This window comes from Mus caroli, chromosome 1 (assembly GCF_900094665.2).
Source record: "Mus caroli chromosome 1, CAROLI_EIJ_v1.1, whole genome shotgun sequence".
In the NCBI taxonomy this organism is placed as follows: Eukaryota; Metazoa; Chordata; class Mammalia; order Rodentia; family Muridae; genus Mus; species Mus caroli.
This window is the reverse complement of record NC_034570.1, coordinates 127,562,380-127,579,818: the sequence shown is the minus strand read 5'-3', so window position 1 is coordinate 127,579,818 and position 17,439 is coordinate 127,562,380. Positions and strand designations below refer to the sequence as shown.

Genomic DNA, 17,439 nt, shown 5'->3' with positions numbered 1-17,439 from the left:
GGATCCAGGATGCAGGAAGGAACAGGATCTGGCCCTGATATTGGTTGCAAGGCCACCTGTGGGGCACCTGCGGAGACAGAGTCTGGGAAGTGGAGTACTTACAGTCATGACTCAGGGGTCCCTGGGGGATTGTGGTCTGGAAGCAAAGGTCAGTGTAGTCCTGCAGGAAAGGTATCTGGAAGAGAGGCCAGCTTCAGAAATGGCTCGGCTGGCCTTCATGGAATGCCTTCTAGTGAAGCTCAGCAGAGGGATGTATTTCAAGGCCATGGTCAGACAGGCCATGTTGGAGGGCACCACTGTGACCGTGGCTTAGGGAGTTCTGAGACAGTGGGATCTGTGGGTGGACATGGTAGGAAAGACTCTGGAACAGCAGGCAAGGATGGAGAGGGATACACAGAAGCAGAACCAGGGCACTCCGGAGGGTTGAGTTCTTGGGGTCACACTGGAGATTATGAGGACTTCCGAGTCCTGGGGGCCTTTAGGGAAGGAGACTTTGGCAACGGCACTGGGGTTCCATTATCCATGGGACCAAGGTCTCTGGGGAGAAGGGACAAGGAAGGAGATGGAGAAAGGATCAGTTTTCTTGGTGCCAGGACCTCTACAGTTGGAACTGAGAATTGGGACAAAGCCAGGCACCCCAGGGCACCATCTCCTCATGAGGCCAGTTCAGAGGGCCACTGGGCTCAAGTGTCTGGCAATGCATTCAGTTATAGAGATGGGTCTGGAATTCCAGAGCCTTGGAGTGCTGGCGACAAAACAGCTTATGGAGAAGAATCAAAGGGTCTTGGGCCTAAAAGAACAGGACCAGATGGTGAGGTGGCATTTAGAGGTAGCTCTTCGGGCCTCAGAGGAATGGGACCAGCAAGTGAGGCAAGTTATAAAAGTGGAACTTGGGGCCCTGGGGCCGTGGGTTCAGGGTCTAAGGTAGATTATAGGAATGAACTTGGGTGTTCTGGAAGTACGGGGTCAGAGAGTAAAGCAGGTTATAAGAACAACATTGAGAGTCATGGGGTCAGGGCATTAGGGGGCCTGACAGGCTATAAGAATGATTTAGGACATTCTGAACTTATTTCATCAAGGAATGAGGCAGGCGGTTTAGAACATTCGGGAGACATTTTGTCATGGAATAAGGCAGGTATAAGGGATGGCTTGGGAGAAACAGGAAGAATGGAGTCCAAGAATGGGGTTGGTTATAGGGGAAGCTCAGTGGGTCCTGGGGAGATGGGGTCAGAGAGGAAAATGCGCCTTGCAGATGGTTCAGGGAGGCTAGGAGGACCAGGGTCACTGGTTGTACCCAAAGAACATGAGTCTGAGGGTCTTGGGTCAGTTTATGAGGGAGCAGCAGAGATTGGCTCCAAAGATAATGGGGAGAAAGTCAGAGTAATGGGGTTTAGAGATGCAACAGGGCCTGAGGTGGGCTCTGGGTTAGCTGGAATGCTGGATATTACAGGTGCCATAGCACACGGGGAAAGTGTTATGGGCACAGAGAAGCTGGGGACACCAGATAGGCCACATATCTTTTCAGGGGGGCAGGGTACCAAGAACAGTCTTGGGGGCTGTGTGTCCTTGGGAATCCCTGACGCCTTGGGGGCTGTTGGCTCTGTGGGGAAACCAGGTATCAGAGAATGGAAAAATGATTCTGGGTTCCAAGGGTCTCTCAGGGACAGAGGGACGCCGAGTGAGGAGATCAGATCTGTAGACCAAGCAGGAGCTATAGGGACATCTCGGCTTCTTGATAGTAGGGGGACAGTGGAGGATGGGAGTGGTTCAGGGCTAGCTGCTCCGGAGCCAGAAAATGACTTTGACTTTAATAAATCAGGCTTGGGGACAACAGAAAGACGTAGAGTTGCTGACCAGCAGGGAGGGACACTTCAGGGATGTGGAGGCTCATTACTCAATGGCAGGAGGAGGGGAACAAGTTCTGGAAGCTTGTCAGGGGTAGGGCAGGAGGTAGACAGAAGTTCTACACCTGGAAGGGAGACCAAGGTAATGTCAGAACCTGGCAGTGGGCGAGCCACAAGCCACACTCGGGCTGCAGACTGGGAAGACCGGGTTCAATGCAGCTCCGGGGCTTCTAGCTCACTGCAGGATACTGATGCCATTTTCAGAGAAACCCATATGGGACAAGGAGCCTTCAAGGGCAGGGGCTGTGAAACTGGCCAAGGGGCTGCTGGAGAGTGTCAAGGACCACGCTCCTTGGAGAGCAGAGTCTCAGAGTTTGTAGGGGGCAGGGCTGGATTTACAGGGAGCTCAAGTGTTCCAGGTAGAAGAGATTCCACTATCTACGGAGATGGTGTCACATCAAAGCCCCAGGAACCCCAGAATGAATTATATAGTCCATTTGGCAGAAGGGACTTCAAAAGTGTATCAGAAGGAATCCAGGAGCCAGGTTCTCAACAAGGAACAGGACAGGGAGAAGGAAAAGAATCCTTCCAGGAGTCGGGGTCCTGGGAGGCTGAGCTTGGCAAGGTCCAAAGATCCAGGGCCTCAGCCAAGTTTGAAAATCAGGGAGGGAAAGACCCTGGCTGGTCAGGCCGGAAGCCTGGTCCCTGTGGAAGCAGGCATCAGGTGCAGTCTGGGACTGAAGTTGGATCAGCAAAGAGAGCAACCCCAGAGGGGGCCCGAGGTCTGGAGCCTTGGGCTGGCAGTGAGGATAGAGGGTCTCTGAGAGAACCTTGGAGTGAAGACAGGAGGCGAGGCCCCCACAGGCATCTTGGCAGCAGGAGAGATACCCAAGAGGGCAGGTCAGATGTCTGTGGCCAGGCACAAGATGCTACCCAGAGCCCCAGATCCAGATACCAGCCTGGCACTGGCCGCTCTTCTTCGGAGGCCCGAGGTAGGTACTCCCAGCTGGTGGCTCTTATAGGGTGGAGCCAGAGGGTAGAGTCCTTGGACACTGGGGTGCCTACTTGCCAGTTCTACCTTCAGCACAGGAACTCATCACTACCAGTGTCTCTATTTCCCAGAATCCCTTGCAAACTCAGGGAGCCTCCGCTCCTTTCCTCTCCCTGTGCAGAAGGGATCCAAGCTATGTGAAACTCAAAGGTCTGCTTGGTATTAGCTCTTGAAACTCCATGTCCAAGGTCCGAGAGTATTAGCTTGCCTCTGTGACTCCAAATGCCTCTCTGTGGGACTCGGGGGTATATATGGGGGTGCTTTATATCTATCTCCCTTACACCCTCATCTCTGTACCAGCCTAGGGAAATGAGAGGCCCAGCATTGCGTCTGACTGAGCCCTGTGGGCAGGACCATAGAGGCTCCCCAGAATTCAACACAGGCCAAAGCTGGGCTTTGGGGACTTCCTTTGTATCTTCTCTAGGCTCCATGGACCACTTCTCTCAGGGTCTGACTGATACAGAGGTACAACTGGGAGAAGCCGCCATACTCTCCTGTACTCTTGCCAGTGACCTGGGACCTGGCACGTGGTTCAAGGATGGAGTCAAGGTACTGACACCTCATAACCCCTCTTGCCTAACTAATGGGGTCAGGGACCATAGCAAAGCAGAGAAGTAGACCGAAGAGACTTTATAGAAGTTTTCACTATATTTCACTATTTTACTGATGTTTCTACTTTGGGAGACATTTAGACAGTGGGTGTGTGGTGTGTTTTGAATAAACTCATTATGAATCGTGAATGACACTCTCCCATCATCCTCTCTCACGAGTTCCACTCAGCCTACAAGGCTTTATACAAGCCCATTGGTCTCATCCTGACCAGCTGGGTTCACTGGTCTCTCTGAGCAGCTTCTCTGAGCCCCATCAAAGCGGTCACACCAGGTGGCACAGCATGGTAGTGTCAGTGAAGTCTGACTCCTGATCCCTGCTCTTCTGTTAGCAATTATGTGACCTTGGATGAGTTGCTCGATAACAGCGCTCATCTCCTAGGGCTGATTTGAGAGTTGATGGCCAGCTGGGCTCACTGGTCTCTCTGAGCAGCCACTGATCTCTGAGAAGCATGGACAGGCATAGTGGCAAGTGATAACAACCATGTAATCCACAGGGCAGTTATTAGTGCTGAACTGGACAGGGTGGGAGTGGCCATCTCCATGGTGATCTTTGCCTCCAGCTCACTGCCCAAGATGGAGTCATCTTTGAGCAAGATGGGCTCACGCACAGACTGATTCTCACCCACGTGGAGGGGACCCAGGCTGGGAAATACACTTTTGTAGCCGGCCGCCAGCACAGCGAGGCCAGCCTGACCGTGCAGGGTGAGGCCCAGCACCAGGTGAAATGTTCCTCGGTGGAAGCCTTGAATCCTTCGCTTGTCTGCAATCTTCTCAGTCTATGAAGATTGTTCATGAAGCCAACCCATGCCTCCCCCAACCCAACATCTTATCCATCTCCTTCCTTACTAGGAAGTTCTCGCTGAGGTCTGACCCTGGCCTTCCCTGCTGCAGACCCAGCCCGTTCCCTTTACTAGTCCTCATGAGGTGGGGTAGGGAGTTCCTTCTCTAGGCTCTTCCCATGATCCCCAGTGGCCCAGAACGTGGTCCTCTCTGATTCTTTTACTCTTTTTTTAAAATCTCCAGATCCCCCCACCATTGCTCCAGATGTGACAGAGACACTGAGAGAGCCACTGGTGTTCAAGGCTGGGAAGCCAGTCACTGTGAAAATCCCTTTCCAGAGCCGCCTCCCTGTTCAGGCTGCCTGGAGGAAAGATGGGAGCGAGGTGGTGGGCGGCGACCACAAGGGCATCCAACTGGCTCTGGCAGATGGCTACACATGGCTGTGCCTCCCCAGCGTGTGCAGGAAGGACAGTGGCCGGTACAGCGTGACGCTGAGGAGCGAGGGAGGCTGTGTGCAGGCTGAGTTCACCCTGCAAGTTATAGGTGCTGACCCTGCCTGTTCTCCAGTCAGGGCCCCAGGGTTCTGGGATCCCAGGACCTCCCTGGGAACCTGGATCAGTCTGGGAATGGACTCTGCTAGCCTTGGTCTTTATTTGCATGAGAGTTAAGATCCTAAGCCACCCCTACTGACCCATTTTCCCTGTCCCCAGACTGCCTAGGAAGAAGAGATAGGCCAAGGCCAGGTACAGGCTGGTGGACACTGTTGTGTGAGCTCTAACACAGCAGAGTCGGGGGAAGATTAGTGGAATGGTGGCCCCTAGTCTGTACCAGCAAGGTCAGGTTGCCTATACAAGAGCACTAAGCAGAAGGACATACTGGCTACTGAATAGGGCTAGGTACAGGCTGGAGGTCCCATTCTATCTCCTAAGGCAGGACTGGGGAAGTAGAGACCAAAGACACCAAGAGACATTTGGAACCTACCCAGGAGCTCCGCCTTGCCTCAGCCTCTGGCTGTGTCAGGAACCATGTGTATCTCTGGGCTGTCCACTCCTTTACAGACTTATCCGATGATATGGGGGTTAAGTAACATGCCCCCTCCCGGCTTCTCTGACTCCTCTCTCCTCCTGTTTCTCTCCACGGGTCCTCAGACAAGCCTCAGCCCCCACAAGGACCCCTGGAGGTTCAGGATTGCCACAGATCAGGTATCTGCCTCCGCTGGCTACCCCCGAGGGACAATGGGGGGCAGGTCATACAACACTATGTGGTGGAGAGGCGACAGGCTGGAAGGAGCACTTGGCTGAAGGTGGGCGAGCCCCCACCAGACAGTACCAGCTTCACCGACACCAGCGTGGAGCAGGGCAAGAAATATGTCTTCCGTGTGCGGGCTGTGACCTCAGTGGGAGCCGGAGATGCCCTGGAGTCGGAGGAGGTGTTGATGGGTCCTGAGGGTGAGAGAACAGATAACATTTGGATACAGAACTCCTCTGCTCTCTCTCTCTACTATGGCTAGAATACAACCTGAGGGTCACTAGCTATGCTTGGGGGATGGGAATGGGGTGGGACTTGAGGCCTTTGTAGAGCACAGTAGACACATCTTACTATGACTTCTTTTGGGAATTTGGTAGCCTTTTACAGTTCTTTGAGGCTGAGACACACAGCCCCCTTCTCTCAGGACCTGCATGTTGGCCAACATCATTCTCTATCACGTGTCCTTGTTCTGGAGCAAGCTATCAGTAGGTGAGGCTAAGGGATCTCAGAACTGGCTCCAACCAAGGCAGGAGAGCATTTTCTGTTCTATCATCTCTGTCCCAGAACAGCAAATATAGTGTGGCAGGAAACGCTGAGTCAGCACTGGAATGCTTGAGACAGCAGAGTGTGACTGTGCCCCTAGATTCCCCGTGCCCTCTCCCCACAGCCCCACCTCCCACAAACTGGTGCTTGTCTCAGCTTCTGCTGACTGGCTCCCTCTGCCCTCAGCTCTCCCAGGGCCCCCTTCTGCCCCATCCATCCTGTCAGCCTCCAGTCAGAGCATCACTCTCACATGGGGGGCACCACAGGGCCCTGGCAGTAACCACATCCTGGGCTACCTGATCGAGAAGCGCAAGAAGGGGAGCAACACCTGGATGGCTGTGAATGAGCAGCCTGTGTCTGGTGAGTTGGTCTGAGGGCAGCTTCTCGCTGACCCCATTCCAAGCTGCCTTAGAGCCCCTCCTGGCCACAGCATCCCTTGGTGTCACTAGTGAGGATCAGTTTAACATAGATGCTGTTCAGCTGATGTGGTTTTGTCCCCATTGTGGGGGCATTTGGCAACGTCTAGAGCTATTTGTGATAGTCACAGCTGGGTGGAGAATACATGCTCTTGATATCTTGTGTGAAGAAGACAAGGATGCTGCTAAACACCCCACCCCCAAACCCCAAAGATTCATCCAGCAAGGTCTATCAGCAGAGGACCCCTAGAATAGAAGTGTCAGGCTGGAAGCCAGCTCTCCTCCCTACCCCCTCACACACGCTTCAGGCTTTGACCATGGGCAGCCCACTTCCTCTGTAGATCTCAGTTTCCTTGATTATAACACAGACAGAAGGGACCCTACTCTCTAATTAGTATCCTAGGAGTTAGCTGCTTCCAGAGATAAGAAAGAATCTGGATGAGACTGAGGCTGAAGCAGGTGCTACAGCAGCCTCCAGAACCCCATGCATGGCTGTGCTCTGTGTGTATTGGAAGCCCAACACCAGGCTCAGGACAAACTGTCAGGAGTCCGGTAATGGCAATGCCACTTAGGAGTTAAGGCTACTTGGGGACCATATCCTCACATCTCTAATGTCACCATTTAGTATTTAAGTATTATGACTCTGTGAGGCAGCATGAATCAGAGACATCAAAGTGCCATCATGACCATCTGGCAAGGCTGAGGCAAACCAGATGGGATGGGGATGAAAACACCTTGGAAGCAGCTCTGTCACACCTGGTTGGTGCGATGCAGGAGGGCTGTGTTAGACCCCACGTTTGATCTTCTCCTGAATATGGGGGTGCTGAGATTTGTCCCCGTTTTCTGGTCCCACAATGGGAAACTAATACGGGATGTGGTCTTCCACAGAAAGAAGGTACACTGTGGTGGGTCTGCGACAGGGTTGCCAGTATGAGTTCCGGGTCACGGCCATGACTCTGTCGGGCCCTGGAGATCCTGGGCCTCCATCGGATGCTGTCTTTGCTAGAGACCCCATGAGTAAGTAAGGCACCGATCCAGGAAGTTGGGGAGGGATGTGCATGGGATAGCTTTGAAACGGTGGGATGCAAGTTCACAAGTCAAGGGCAGTCTGGAGGGAGATATTCTAAGGAGCTGGAAGTCAAGGTTGAAAGGCCACTGGGGTCCTAAAGGATCTAGATTGAAATCAGATGGGTCCAGGGGCCACGCAGGAGGAATGAAGACTTTGCAAGATCATGTCTGGCACTCTTTGGCCTCAGGGAAGGTCAGTGTTAGCCATGCTAGGCCAGTGGCATTGCCCATTCACTAGTGGAGAGTCTCATCCCTGGGGAATAGGCAGCAGGGAAGCTTAGCTTCAGTTTTCCATCCAGTTCACACTGTTCATCATATGCAAAGGGGCCAGCATTGCACGTGGAGGTAGGTTCCTCCATCCCAGCCTCTGTCTTTGGTTAACAGAGCCTAGCCCAGTATTTGCCTATCTGAGGTCTCAGCAGTATCAGAGATGTGAAGAATCATTCTCTAGAAAACAGAAACAGCAAAAACTAAAGATTTGTCATTAAAGATAGGTACGATAGCATCTTCTGGTATGCCCATGCCCCACAAGAAAGACACTTGCCTGCCTAACTTTGATTCAAACTCCCGATTCAAGTAGAGAGTGAGTGCCCTTCTCACAAAACCCCTATTAAATGCTTTGCTCCAGAGCACAGAGTTTAGAAGGGGTTACTCTGAGCCCCTCAGATAAGCCTGCTGATGACAAGCCATCAAGGCAGCAGAATCAAGGCACTTGTAGAATCAGCTGTGTGACAGACTGCGTGTATAACTCCAGTAACAACAGAATATTCTACAAGGGAGACGGGAGGGGAGCCAGCCCATGTGTCCTTGCATTGCAAACAGAGCAAACCTATTCTGCTTCACTGTCAACCACTGGCTCTCTCATCAGTGATGGGGATGGAGGAAACAGAATGTTTAGTGTCTGCAGCAGCTACAGCAGTAGGTCTTACCTTCTAGACCCTTACTACTGTGCAAAATCTGTAGCCTGGAAATATCACTTGGGAAACTTCCTGTAGAATCTCAGGCCATGTGTAGTGGTGCACATCTGCAATCCAACCCCAGCATTAAGAAGTTGAACAGAAGGAGACACACATATTTCAGATAGATAGATAGATAGATAGATAGATAGATAGATAGATAGATAGATAGATAGATAGATAGACACATACATAGATACATAGATATATAGGCAGGAAGAGAGAAAGGAAGGAGAACGGAAGGAAGGAAGGAAGGAAGGAAGGAAGGAAGGAAGGAAGGAAGGAAGGAAGGAAGGAAGGAAGGAAGGAAGGAAGGAAGGAAGGAAGGAAGGAAGGAAGGAAATCTTATTCTGCACCTCAGAACCCTTGAGTTGGGATCTTTGTTTTCAATAAAGTCCCCAGTGATTTGAGTACAAATTCAAGGTTAGAAGCACTCCCCTAGACCAGTGATTTTAAACATCATCACATGTTTAGAAATACCAATGATCACACGTTTAGAAATACCAATAATCCCTTACCAATCCTAGTGCCTTTGGGGCTGGTATCTCACAGACAGAATGTTTAATATGCAGCTAGCCTTAACAGCCAGAATATCGTGCTGCAGTGAAATATCCAAATCACACACACACACACACACACACACACACACACACACACACACACTTTTTGACTTTTGCTTATTCCACAGTCCCCATGGGTAGGTAGTGCTGCTGTTGTTCCCATTTAACAGACAAGGAACAAGAAATCTGTGCTGGTGTCGTTCCCAACTAAGAGTTATAATTCAGCATAGAGACATAAAATTCCAGCCCCCAGACATAATGGAGCACAAACGGTTCTCAACTGGAAATACCAACTGTCAAGGATTATGGGATAGTTAGGGGTTGGCAAGTTGGTGGGTGAGTTGAGGGGGTAGCCAGGTACCCACAGTTCTGCAGAAACCCCTAAGTGAAAGAAACCCCAAGACTCCTTGGTTGGAAGACTCCTCAGAGGAAGATGCCACACTCCTGAAACTTCCATGGTGCTTGCCCAGGACCCCCAGGGCCTGTGCGGGATCTACGGGTTACAGACACATCAAACACTAGCATCACCATGAGCTGGATAGTGCCGGATGCCCAGGATGCTGATGAAGCCCAGGGATATATTGTGGAGTTGTGTGGTTCAGACAGCCATCAGTGGAGCCCGTGCCACGTGGGCACTGTGCCAGGCACCACCTTCACAGCCAAGGGGCTTCGGCCACAAGAAGGCTACTTTGTGCGGGTGACAGCAGTTAATGATGGGGGCCGGAGCCAGGCCACTTCTCTAGACACATTGGTTCATGCCATGCCCGCCACTGGTGAGTGTCACCCCCTTTCCCCACCATGAATCCTATAGACCCTTCCTGAGAGGCACTGCTATGCAGTCACCAGTTGCCTTCTTAACAGAGGGGTGGCATGGAGCACTGAGCTAAGTGGACCCCTTTTAGAAATGCGTTCTCATTACAGCTCCAGAGATGACCACAAAGGCCCGAGATGCTTCACCCAGGGTCTCCCCATTGTTATGACACAGAACCATGATTTAAAACAAGTGACTCTGAGGAGTGGGCACTGCTTGGTTTGAGACAGCACATACCCCAGCTCCCTGTTACTGCAAGGCAGATTGTGTTTCCCTTTGGGCCTTAATCGCTAGAAGCAGATCCTTTGTCTTTTCGAGCCATACAAATCCTCTCTAGTTGTCATGTGACAATAAGGAGACAATAAAAAGCCAAGAGCTCCTGAGTCCAGAATCTTAGATTCTTGGCCTGGCTCTGATCTTCAGTGGATGTCACCCCATTAAAAGATGTCACCCACCCTTCCCAGGTGGCAACTTTGATGGTCCCACAAGACTGTTCCTGTCTCATGGCCTTTCTCCCCCAACACACCCTTCCAAGTGCTCTCTGTCAGGCCATTGATTCAGCCTTCGATCTGCATCCTAGGTGAGCTAGCTGCTCACTGTGGAGGGAGGTGACAAGCCATCTTGTGTGTTCTAGTCTGTCCCAGGTTCCTCATGGACTCCAGCACAAAGGATACACTGATGGTCAGGGTTGGGGACAGTATTCGCGTTCCTATCTCCTTCGAAGTGAGTAGACCTGAAGCAGTGTGTGGCAGGCATGGGGAGGGGGGATGTCACTGAGCAACCAGGAAACTAGACAATCGTGGAGTGTTCCTTCTTCCTTATTATTCTTTAACCTTAGTCATAGACTTTGACTTGTCTCTGAAATAAGGTCCAATGTGAGGTGGGTAGGGAGGAAGATGGTTTTTGAAGCCAAGCTGGCATTTGGCCTCATGCTGCTCTCTGAGTGAACGGGGGTTACACACCCCTCTAGTGGTCGCTTCAAATATTACACCTCCAAATTAGAGCTGCATCTCTCCCAATCTTAGTCCGGGAACTGAGGGAGCCAGCAGGGTAGATGATCATTTTTGCTTTTAGAATATATTTTTGTGCAAGTGAATGATCAGGGTCTGACTCAGGATGGTCCCCAGCCAATGTCAATGCCACACAACTCTACGTAGAGTCACTAGTGTGGTAGTAAAACACAGACTGCCTGATGCCATCACCGCTCCCTAATTTAACTCCTCATCTCTCACGTGGCACTGAGTTCTTCAGTCTCTTACCAAAGAGACTAAGCTGACCAAAGGGCTGAGAAAGTGGTGGTCGAAACCTGGATGCTGTGCTCTGTGCTTTCCACGAATCATTGATGCCTAAATCCTTGGGACACCCCCCATGGGCAACTTACTATTAGCATTCTCAGGTGCACACGATGGGGGTCCCGTAGGCAGTGGGACATCATAGGCCTGACACTCAGATACAGATAAATCTTTTTTAAAGATTTATTTTTATGTAAATGAGTATATGGTTGTAAGCCATCATGTGGTTGCTGGGAATCAAACTCAGGACCTCTGCTATTTGTCACTGTCTTCAGACGCACCAGAAGAGTGCGTCAGATCTCATTACGGGTGGTTGTGAGCCACCATGTAGTTGCTGGGATTTGAACTCAGGACCTTCAGAAGAGCAGTCAGTGCTCTATTTTTCTTTCTTTCTTTCTTTCTTTCTTTCTTTCTTTTTTTTTTTTTTTTTTTTTTTTTGGTTTTTCGAGACAGGGTTTCTCTGTGTAGCCCTGGCTGTCCTGGAACTCACTTTGTAGACCAGGCTAGCCTCAAACTCAGAAATCCACCTGCCTCTGCCTCCCAAGTGCTGGGATTAAAGGCCTGTGCCACCTGCTCTTAACCAGCCCTGGCAGCTCCTTTCCTAAGCCTGCCACTCTCCTCTCCTCTCGTCACCACAGTTCCAGGCTAGATGCATAGTCTGCTTCCTGCAGCCTCTCTCTATTGCAGGAACTCCCCAGACACCCCTAGCTTGCCTTGGGGGGAAGGAATACTCTCGTCCCAGTGAATTTCTTCTCACTCCCACCAAGTACACTCATGTAAATCCAGAACCAGCTGCACTGTCCTAACTGCAGCACCTCGCTCAGGGAAGTCTAGATGTCTGCGTGGGGGTGAGGCTGAGGGCCAGAACCGTTTTACTGAGCCTCCCGGCTAAGCTGCTCTTCCTATCCCAGCATCCTTCCATACCTACCAGCTAGCCCCACACATCGCTGCCTCCCTGAGAGCCTATTCCTCGCTGATCTCCATGTGCTCAGGCACATCTCTTCCTGCCTAGAATAGTCCTTCTTGCCCTTCTACACTGGACCCAGCTTATATACTTTTCCTTTTACAAAATTTCCTCCATGGAGAGCAAAGGTCAGGGAGGAAACAATCACAAAGGACAGGGGCAAGAGGGTGACGGCCTTAAGGGAAGAAAGAAAAAAAAATCAGCATGCTTTTTTTTGAGTGCACTCGAGTGCATGTGTGTGTGTGTGTGTGTGTGTGTGTGTGTGTGTGTGTGTGCATGTGTAGGTGTGTGTGTGTAGGTGTGTGCCTGTGTGCACAAGTGTGTGTGAGAGAGAATTGTGTACAATGAAAGCAGAAGGACTATAGCAGTGAATATCAGGAAGATTCAGTGATACATATGCAATAAAATGTCATCAATAAGCCTATTATTCTATATACTGACTACATAATTTATTCGAACAGACACTTTAAAACAAACAAACAAACAAAAAACCTTCCTCTTCTCAATTTGAGCTTGCCCTTGGTTCTCAGGCTGCCCCAATGCCTGAGGTGACCTGGCTGAAGGATGGCTTGCCCTTGCCCAAAAGAAGTGTGACCACTGTGAAGGCTGGCCTCACGCAGCTTCTGATCCCTGCAGCTAGCCTCTCGGACTGTGGCCGATACACGGTGATGCTGAGGAACCTACAGGGGAAGGAAGCTACCCACAGCTTCTTCATCAGTGTAGCAGGTGAGGCCGCTCAGCCAGGGAGCTCTCACCAGGGTGTGAAGGCTGCACCTGTCCTGGGCGTAGCTCATTGTGCTGAGTGTGCAAGGTGACCACACTGTTGAGCCTATACACTTCAAGGCTCAGAGGCCAGATAGAAGGAGAGTCCCTGAAAGCCCCGATGTTCTGACCTATGAACTTGGAGATACCACACCCTTACTTCTAATCTGTGGGGGTGTTTGTTTGTTTGTTTGTTTTGAGTCCAAGAGCAAAAATGGCTCCCAGCATTTTGTCACTAAAGGACACCATGGGAAGAATCTGCCCACGACCCTGGTGCAAGTTAAGATTGTCCCTTCCCCGGAATGACTCTCGTTCCCCAGCCTGGAATGTTCAGAAATGCAGGGAGACTAACCGCAGGCATTTGTGATTTGATTTTTATGAAAACTCTAACTTCTGTCCCTGTCCCGTCATTTTATCTATTAAAAAGGTGAATTAATAAGTAATTTTTTTGGAAGTCATCTGTGGTGGTGGGTACCTATAATCCCAGACATGGGAGACTGAGGCAGAACTCAGCGTTAAGGCTAGCCTGGGTTAATGTGGGTGAAACCCTGCCTCAAAAGAAAAAAAAAGAGCATTCTTTGGGGGATATTTTTCACCATGCAGAGATAATTGTATACCCAGACTTAGTTGGTAAGCCCTCTGGCCCATCGCCTGCCTGACAACAGTGTTCTGTAGACCCCCAGGAGAAGACACTAGCAGAATTTCATGTTCTCTGCAACATGATCTCTCTCTCTCTCTCTCTCTCTCTCTCTCTCTCTCTCTCTCTCTCTCTCTCTCTCTCTCTCTCAGCATGCCCACAGGCACCAGGGTCCATCTACCTGCAGGAGAATGTGCCTGGGACAGTGACAGTCCAATGGGAACCCTCTCCTGATGAGGCTCAGGGCATCCCCTTGCATTACACAGTGCTGATGCGGTCCTCATCTCACGGATCCTGGCACGAGGTGGCCGACTATGTCCGCACCAACCGCTTTACCCTCCTAGGGGTCCTCCCTGGCCATGAGTACCACTTTCGGGTGCTGGCCAAGAATGAGATGGGGGTCAGCAAACCTTCAGACACCAGCCAACCCTGGTGTATCCCCAGGCAGAGAGGTAAGGGGACCCCTAAAGGGAGGGAGGGACTTAAGTGTCTGCCTCTGTGCTTTGGGCTGTGAAGTGTATGGAGTTGGGGCCTTCCGTCTAGCCAGACATGTAGTGGGCCTCCCACCTCCTGCTCAGTGCCCACCTGAACTGGTGCCCACTGCACTGGATTCAGGTTGGGCCCCACTTCGATGGGCAGAAAGAGTCAGGCTGTGAGTATTGGACTGTCTGGGGGCCTTTGGGTGAATTCTCAAAAAGAACAGCAAGCAATGAGTTAAAAATAGAAGTTAGTATTTCTATTAAAACAAAGTATATTTTATAAATCAACTAGGTGTAGATCTTTAAAGGGGTCACTAGAAAAGAAAGATTACAATACTGGCTGGGTCATTTTATGTCTATAAAATACAAAAATATCTAGAAAGTGCTACACCAAAATGTCAGCTACAGTCATCTCCAGGGAGTGAGACTTATGTTCTGATTTATATACAATAACTTTTAAAGTTTTTGACCATTTTTTAAAAATCCAAACAAGATTTTAGGAAAAAGATAAAAACAGTGTCAGGTGGTGCAGATGAGCTGTGGGGAAAGGCTCAGCATTGCGATGCACTCTGCAATCCTGGGTCCTGGTGGGGCCTTCTTCGCTTTTTAACCATCCTTCCTTCTGCCCGGGGAATGCACCACAGACAGGTTCACAGTGAAGTCTCCGACATACCAGGAACCTGACCTGAGCCAGAAGCCCCGCTTCCTGGTGGGTCTGCGGGCTCACCTTCTGCCCCAGGGCTGTGAGTGCCGCATGACATGTGCCGTGCAGGGCTCACCCCAGCCCCATGTCACCTGGTTCAAGAATGACCAAAGCTTGGACAGAAACCCTGCGGTGTACAGTACTGACTTGCTGGGTGTGTGCTCCCTCGTCATCCCCAGCGTGTCCCTTAAGGACAGTGGCGAATACAAGGCTGTGGCCAAGAACCCACTGGGACAAGCTGTCAGCACAGCCACCCTCATTGTCACAGGTAACCATGGCTGCCTGGAGAGGACCAAGTGGGAACAGAAGGGAACAGAAGGAGTAGCCTCTGACCTCAGGGAGCCCTCAAGGGCCTGGCTTTTCAAGTAGACACAGATGGTATACCATGAGATTTCTGCCTGCCTCCATGAGCATTCTATTATATATTTAACCTAACCATTACAGAACCTCCTAGGGTTTGATTTGCTCAGTTGTAAAATGAGACCTTGGCTACTTTAGGGGCCTACACTACCCACCTAAGAGTCCCCGTGTGGGCAGGCACATGTCTCAGGGTGAGACATGAGCCTCTTGCTCTGCAAGTCCTTTTATAACTGTGTCGGATAGGAAGAGTTAAAAGGTCATGCTGAGTCTCTCATTGGCCATCTCCATTCATCAAGGTGAATAATGCTGCCAATAATAAAAAACTTAGGTGGCTCTGGGTCATCCCACGCCCAGCATTGCAGACTCTTCACAATGGGCTAGGTGTGAGAGGGCCCACTGTCCCTTCAGGATCATCTGAAAACATTCCTTGTCTTGTAGAATACGACTCCTAGGCCACTTGATTGGAATGCTGGCCTTGCCCCACCCTACAGCTATGAGATGGATGGCAAATCTCTGAAGCTTTGCTGCTGATACCCACACTGGCCTGGGGTCCCAGCGGTCCAGCGTGACAGTGGATGTTCCTGGGTGAGACAGGAACAAGGGATCTTCTAGTGAGAGGCATCCAGAAGGGCTGAAGTCCTTGAAGAAGACCTAGAAGAAGAGTGGAGGCTGTAGTCTTAAGCACCTCTGAACGAAGCTCCAGAGAGGGTGGTGCATGGGGCAGAAGCTGAGCCCACTGTGACCAGAGGAATGGAAATTCAGAGAGGCCAGAGGACCTGGGTGAGGGCATCAAGGATGGGGCTTGCGGGCTATCTGTACTTCATTAAAAGGACAGACTGTCAAAGGTGAATTCTTTGCAGAGTAACTTGGGGCTGCTTGGTTGAAGGAAGCCAAACCTCGGAGCTGAGAATGTCTGGGCTCACGGGAGAGAATGAGTCAGGACTGTGTTCATGTGCAGCAGGGCAAAAAAAGCCAGGGTAGGGGAGACAGTCTGTAAGGTGGAGGCTCCCTTCTCTTGGCTCCTGCTTTCTGCATGCCTCTGCCCTGCAAAAACCCTGGGACGAGCAGGACTTAAGCCTCCCTAAACATTGTGTGCATAGAGACTGTGAGCCAGTTGTTCCTCCCTGGAGCCAGCAGCATTCTGGACTGGGGAGAGTTCTACTGCAATCTATTCTGGGGGCTCCTGTCAGCAGAGCCAGGAGACTATCAAGCACATAAAGATTTGATTCTCATTCCATATTCACGCAGCCAATTTCTCCATAGCTTCACTGTCCCATGTGATAGGTAGGATGGGACCATCTCTATGTGATCCATCACCATCGAAACTATAGGCGCACCTGTATACTTGTATACCTATACCTGTACCCTCCTGTAAGTATGGTCCAATACTTCAGAACACCTAGAGTTGTTCTGGAGTTTGCAGGGAAAGAGAATGAATGAGCCCTGGAGAAAGCCAAGTCCTCAGTCTCCCAGAATGTTGCAACCGGGTCTGAAAGGTTACCTGACTAGCGGGCACAGTCTTCTCTGCCTGCCTTCTGATTATTCTCTCCCCTTCACCAAAATGCATGGCAAACGTAGGCAGAAGAAACAGAAGTCATAGGTCGAGGGGCTGGGGGTGGATGTTAAGAACACCTTCCTACGACTGAGAGTGGTTGAGGTGAGCATTCCACTAGACATGTTCAGTGATTCCAGAATGCCTTTGTATGACAGGCTGTCGTCCATTCCCGCCTCGCTGAGGAAGCTGCCTCGTCCTCCGGATTTCTCTTGCCATCTTTGCAGCAGGACAAGAAGGGAATTCTGGGGATTTGAGTTTAGGTCCCATGCTTCTGCTGCAAGCACTTTACCTACTAAGCCATCTCCGCAGATCCCGAAAAAAATTTTTTTTTCCCAAACTGGACATAGAACTCCAGGTTGATAGCTTTTTGTTTGCTTGCTTTGGGATTTTTGGTTTTGTTTGCTTGGCTTGGGTTGTTGACTTTTTGGCTTATATAAAACAGAGTCTCTTTCTATATATATATATATAGAGAGAGAGCTAGGCTGGCCTTGAACTTACAATGTTCAGCCAGCCTTACTTGCATCCGCCTCCCCAGTTCTGAGATGCCAAGTCTGTACCACTAACGTTAAGTGTTGGCTTGTAGAGTTTGTAGAGAGGTCCTCCGCCATCTTGATTTTCCTCAAGTGCGGGCACTTCTGTTAATTATTCAGTCAAATTGTTTTTACTTGTGAGACCCCAGCTTCCCTTAGGTTAGACTGCCTGATATTCTCCCTTGGCTCATGAGGGCCCAGCTCATTTTTCCTCAGTCTCTCTTTCTATGTGTTGTTTTATTTTGGATTATCTATATCATCACACGTTT

At 50.5% G+C, this 17,439-nt stretch overlaps 1 protein-coding gene across 1 annotated transcript in view; it reads left to right on the top strand.

The window, feature by feature from the left end:
• Positions 1-15,830, top strand: part of Igfn1 (immunoglobulin like and fibronectin type III domain containing 1) — a 31,170-nt gene extending 15,340 nt beyond the window's left edge. Inside the window, exons 12-24 of the mRNA XM_029481289.1 lie at positions 2,719-2,836; positions 3,320-3,444; positions 4,067-4,208; positions 4,530-4,829; positions 5,435-5,734; positions 6,264-6,437; positions 7,382-7,510; positions 9,548-9,850; positions 10,523-10,611; positions 12,675-12,870; positions 13,696-13,995; positions 14,667-14,993; positions 15,524-15,830. Of these exons, the coding sequence (XP_029337149.1) occupies positions 2,719-2,836; positions 3,320-3,444; positions 4,067-4,208; positions 4,530-4,829; positions 5,435-5,734; positions 6,264-6,437; positions 7,382-7,510; positions 9,548-9,850; positions 10,523-10,611; positions 12,675-12,870; positions 13,696-13,995; positions 14,667-14,993; positions 15,524-15,537 (2,517 nt within the window). The 3' untranslated portion in view covers positions 15,538-15,830. The remainder of the gene's footprint in view (positions 1-2,718; positions 2,837-3,319; positions 3,445-4,066; positions 4,209-4,529; positions 4,830-5,434; positions 5,735-6,263; positions 6,438-7,381; positions 7,511-9,547; positions 9,851-10,522; positions 10,612-12,674; positions 12,871-13,695; positions 13,996-14,666; positions 14,994-15,523) is intronic.
• The last annotated feature ends 1,609 nt before the right edge of the window (positions 15,831-17,439 follow it).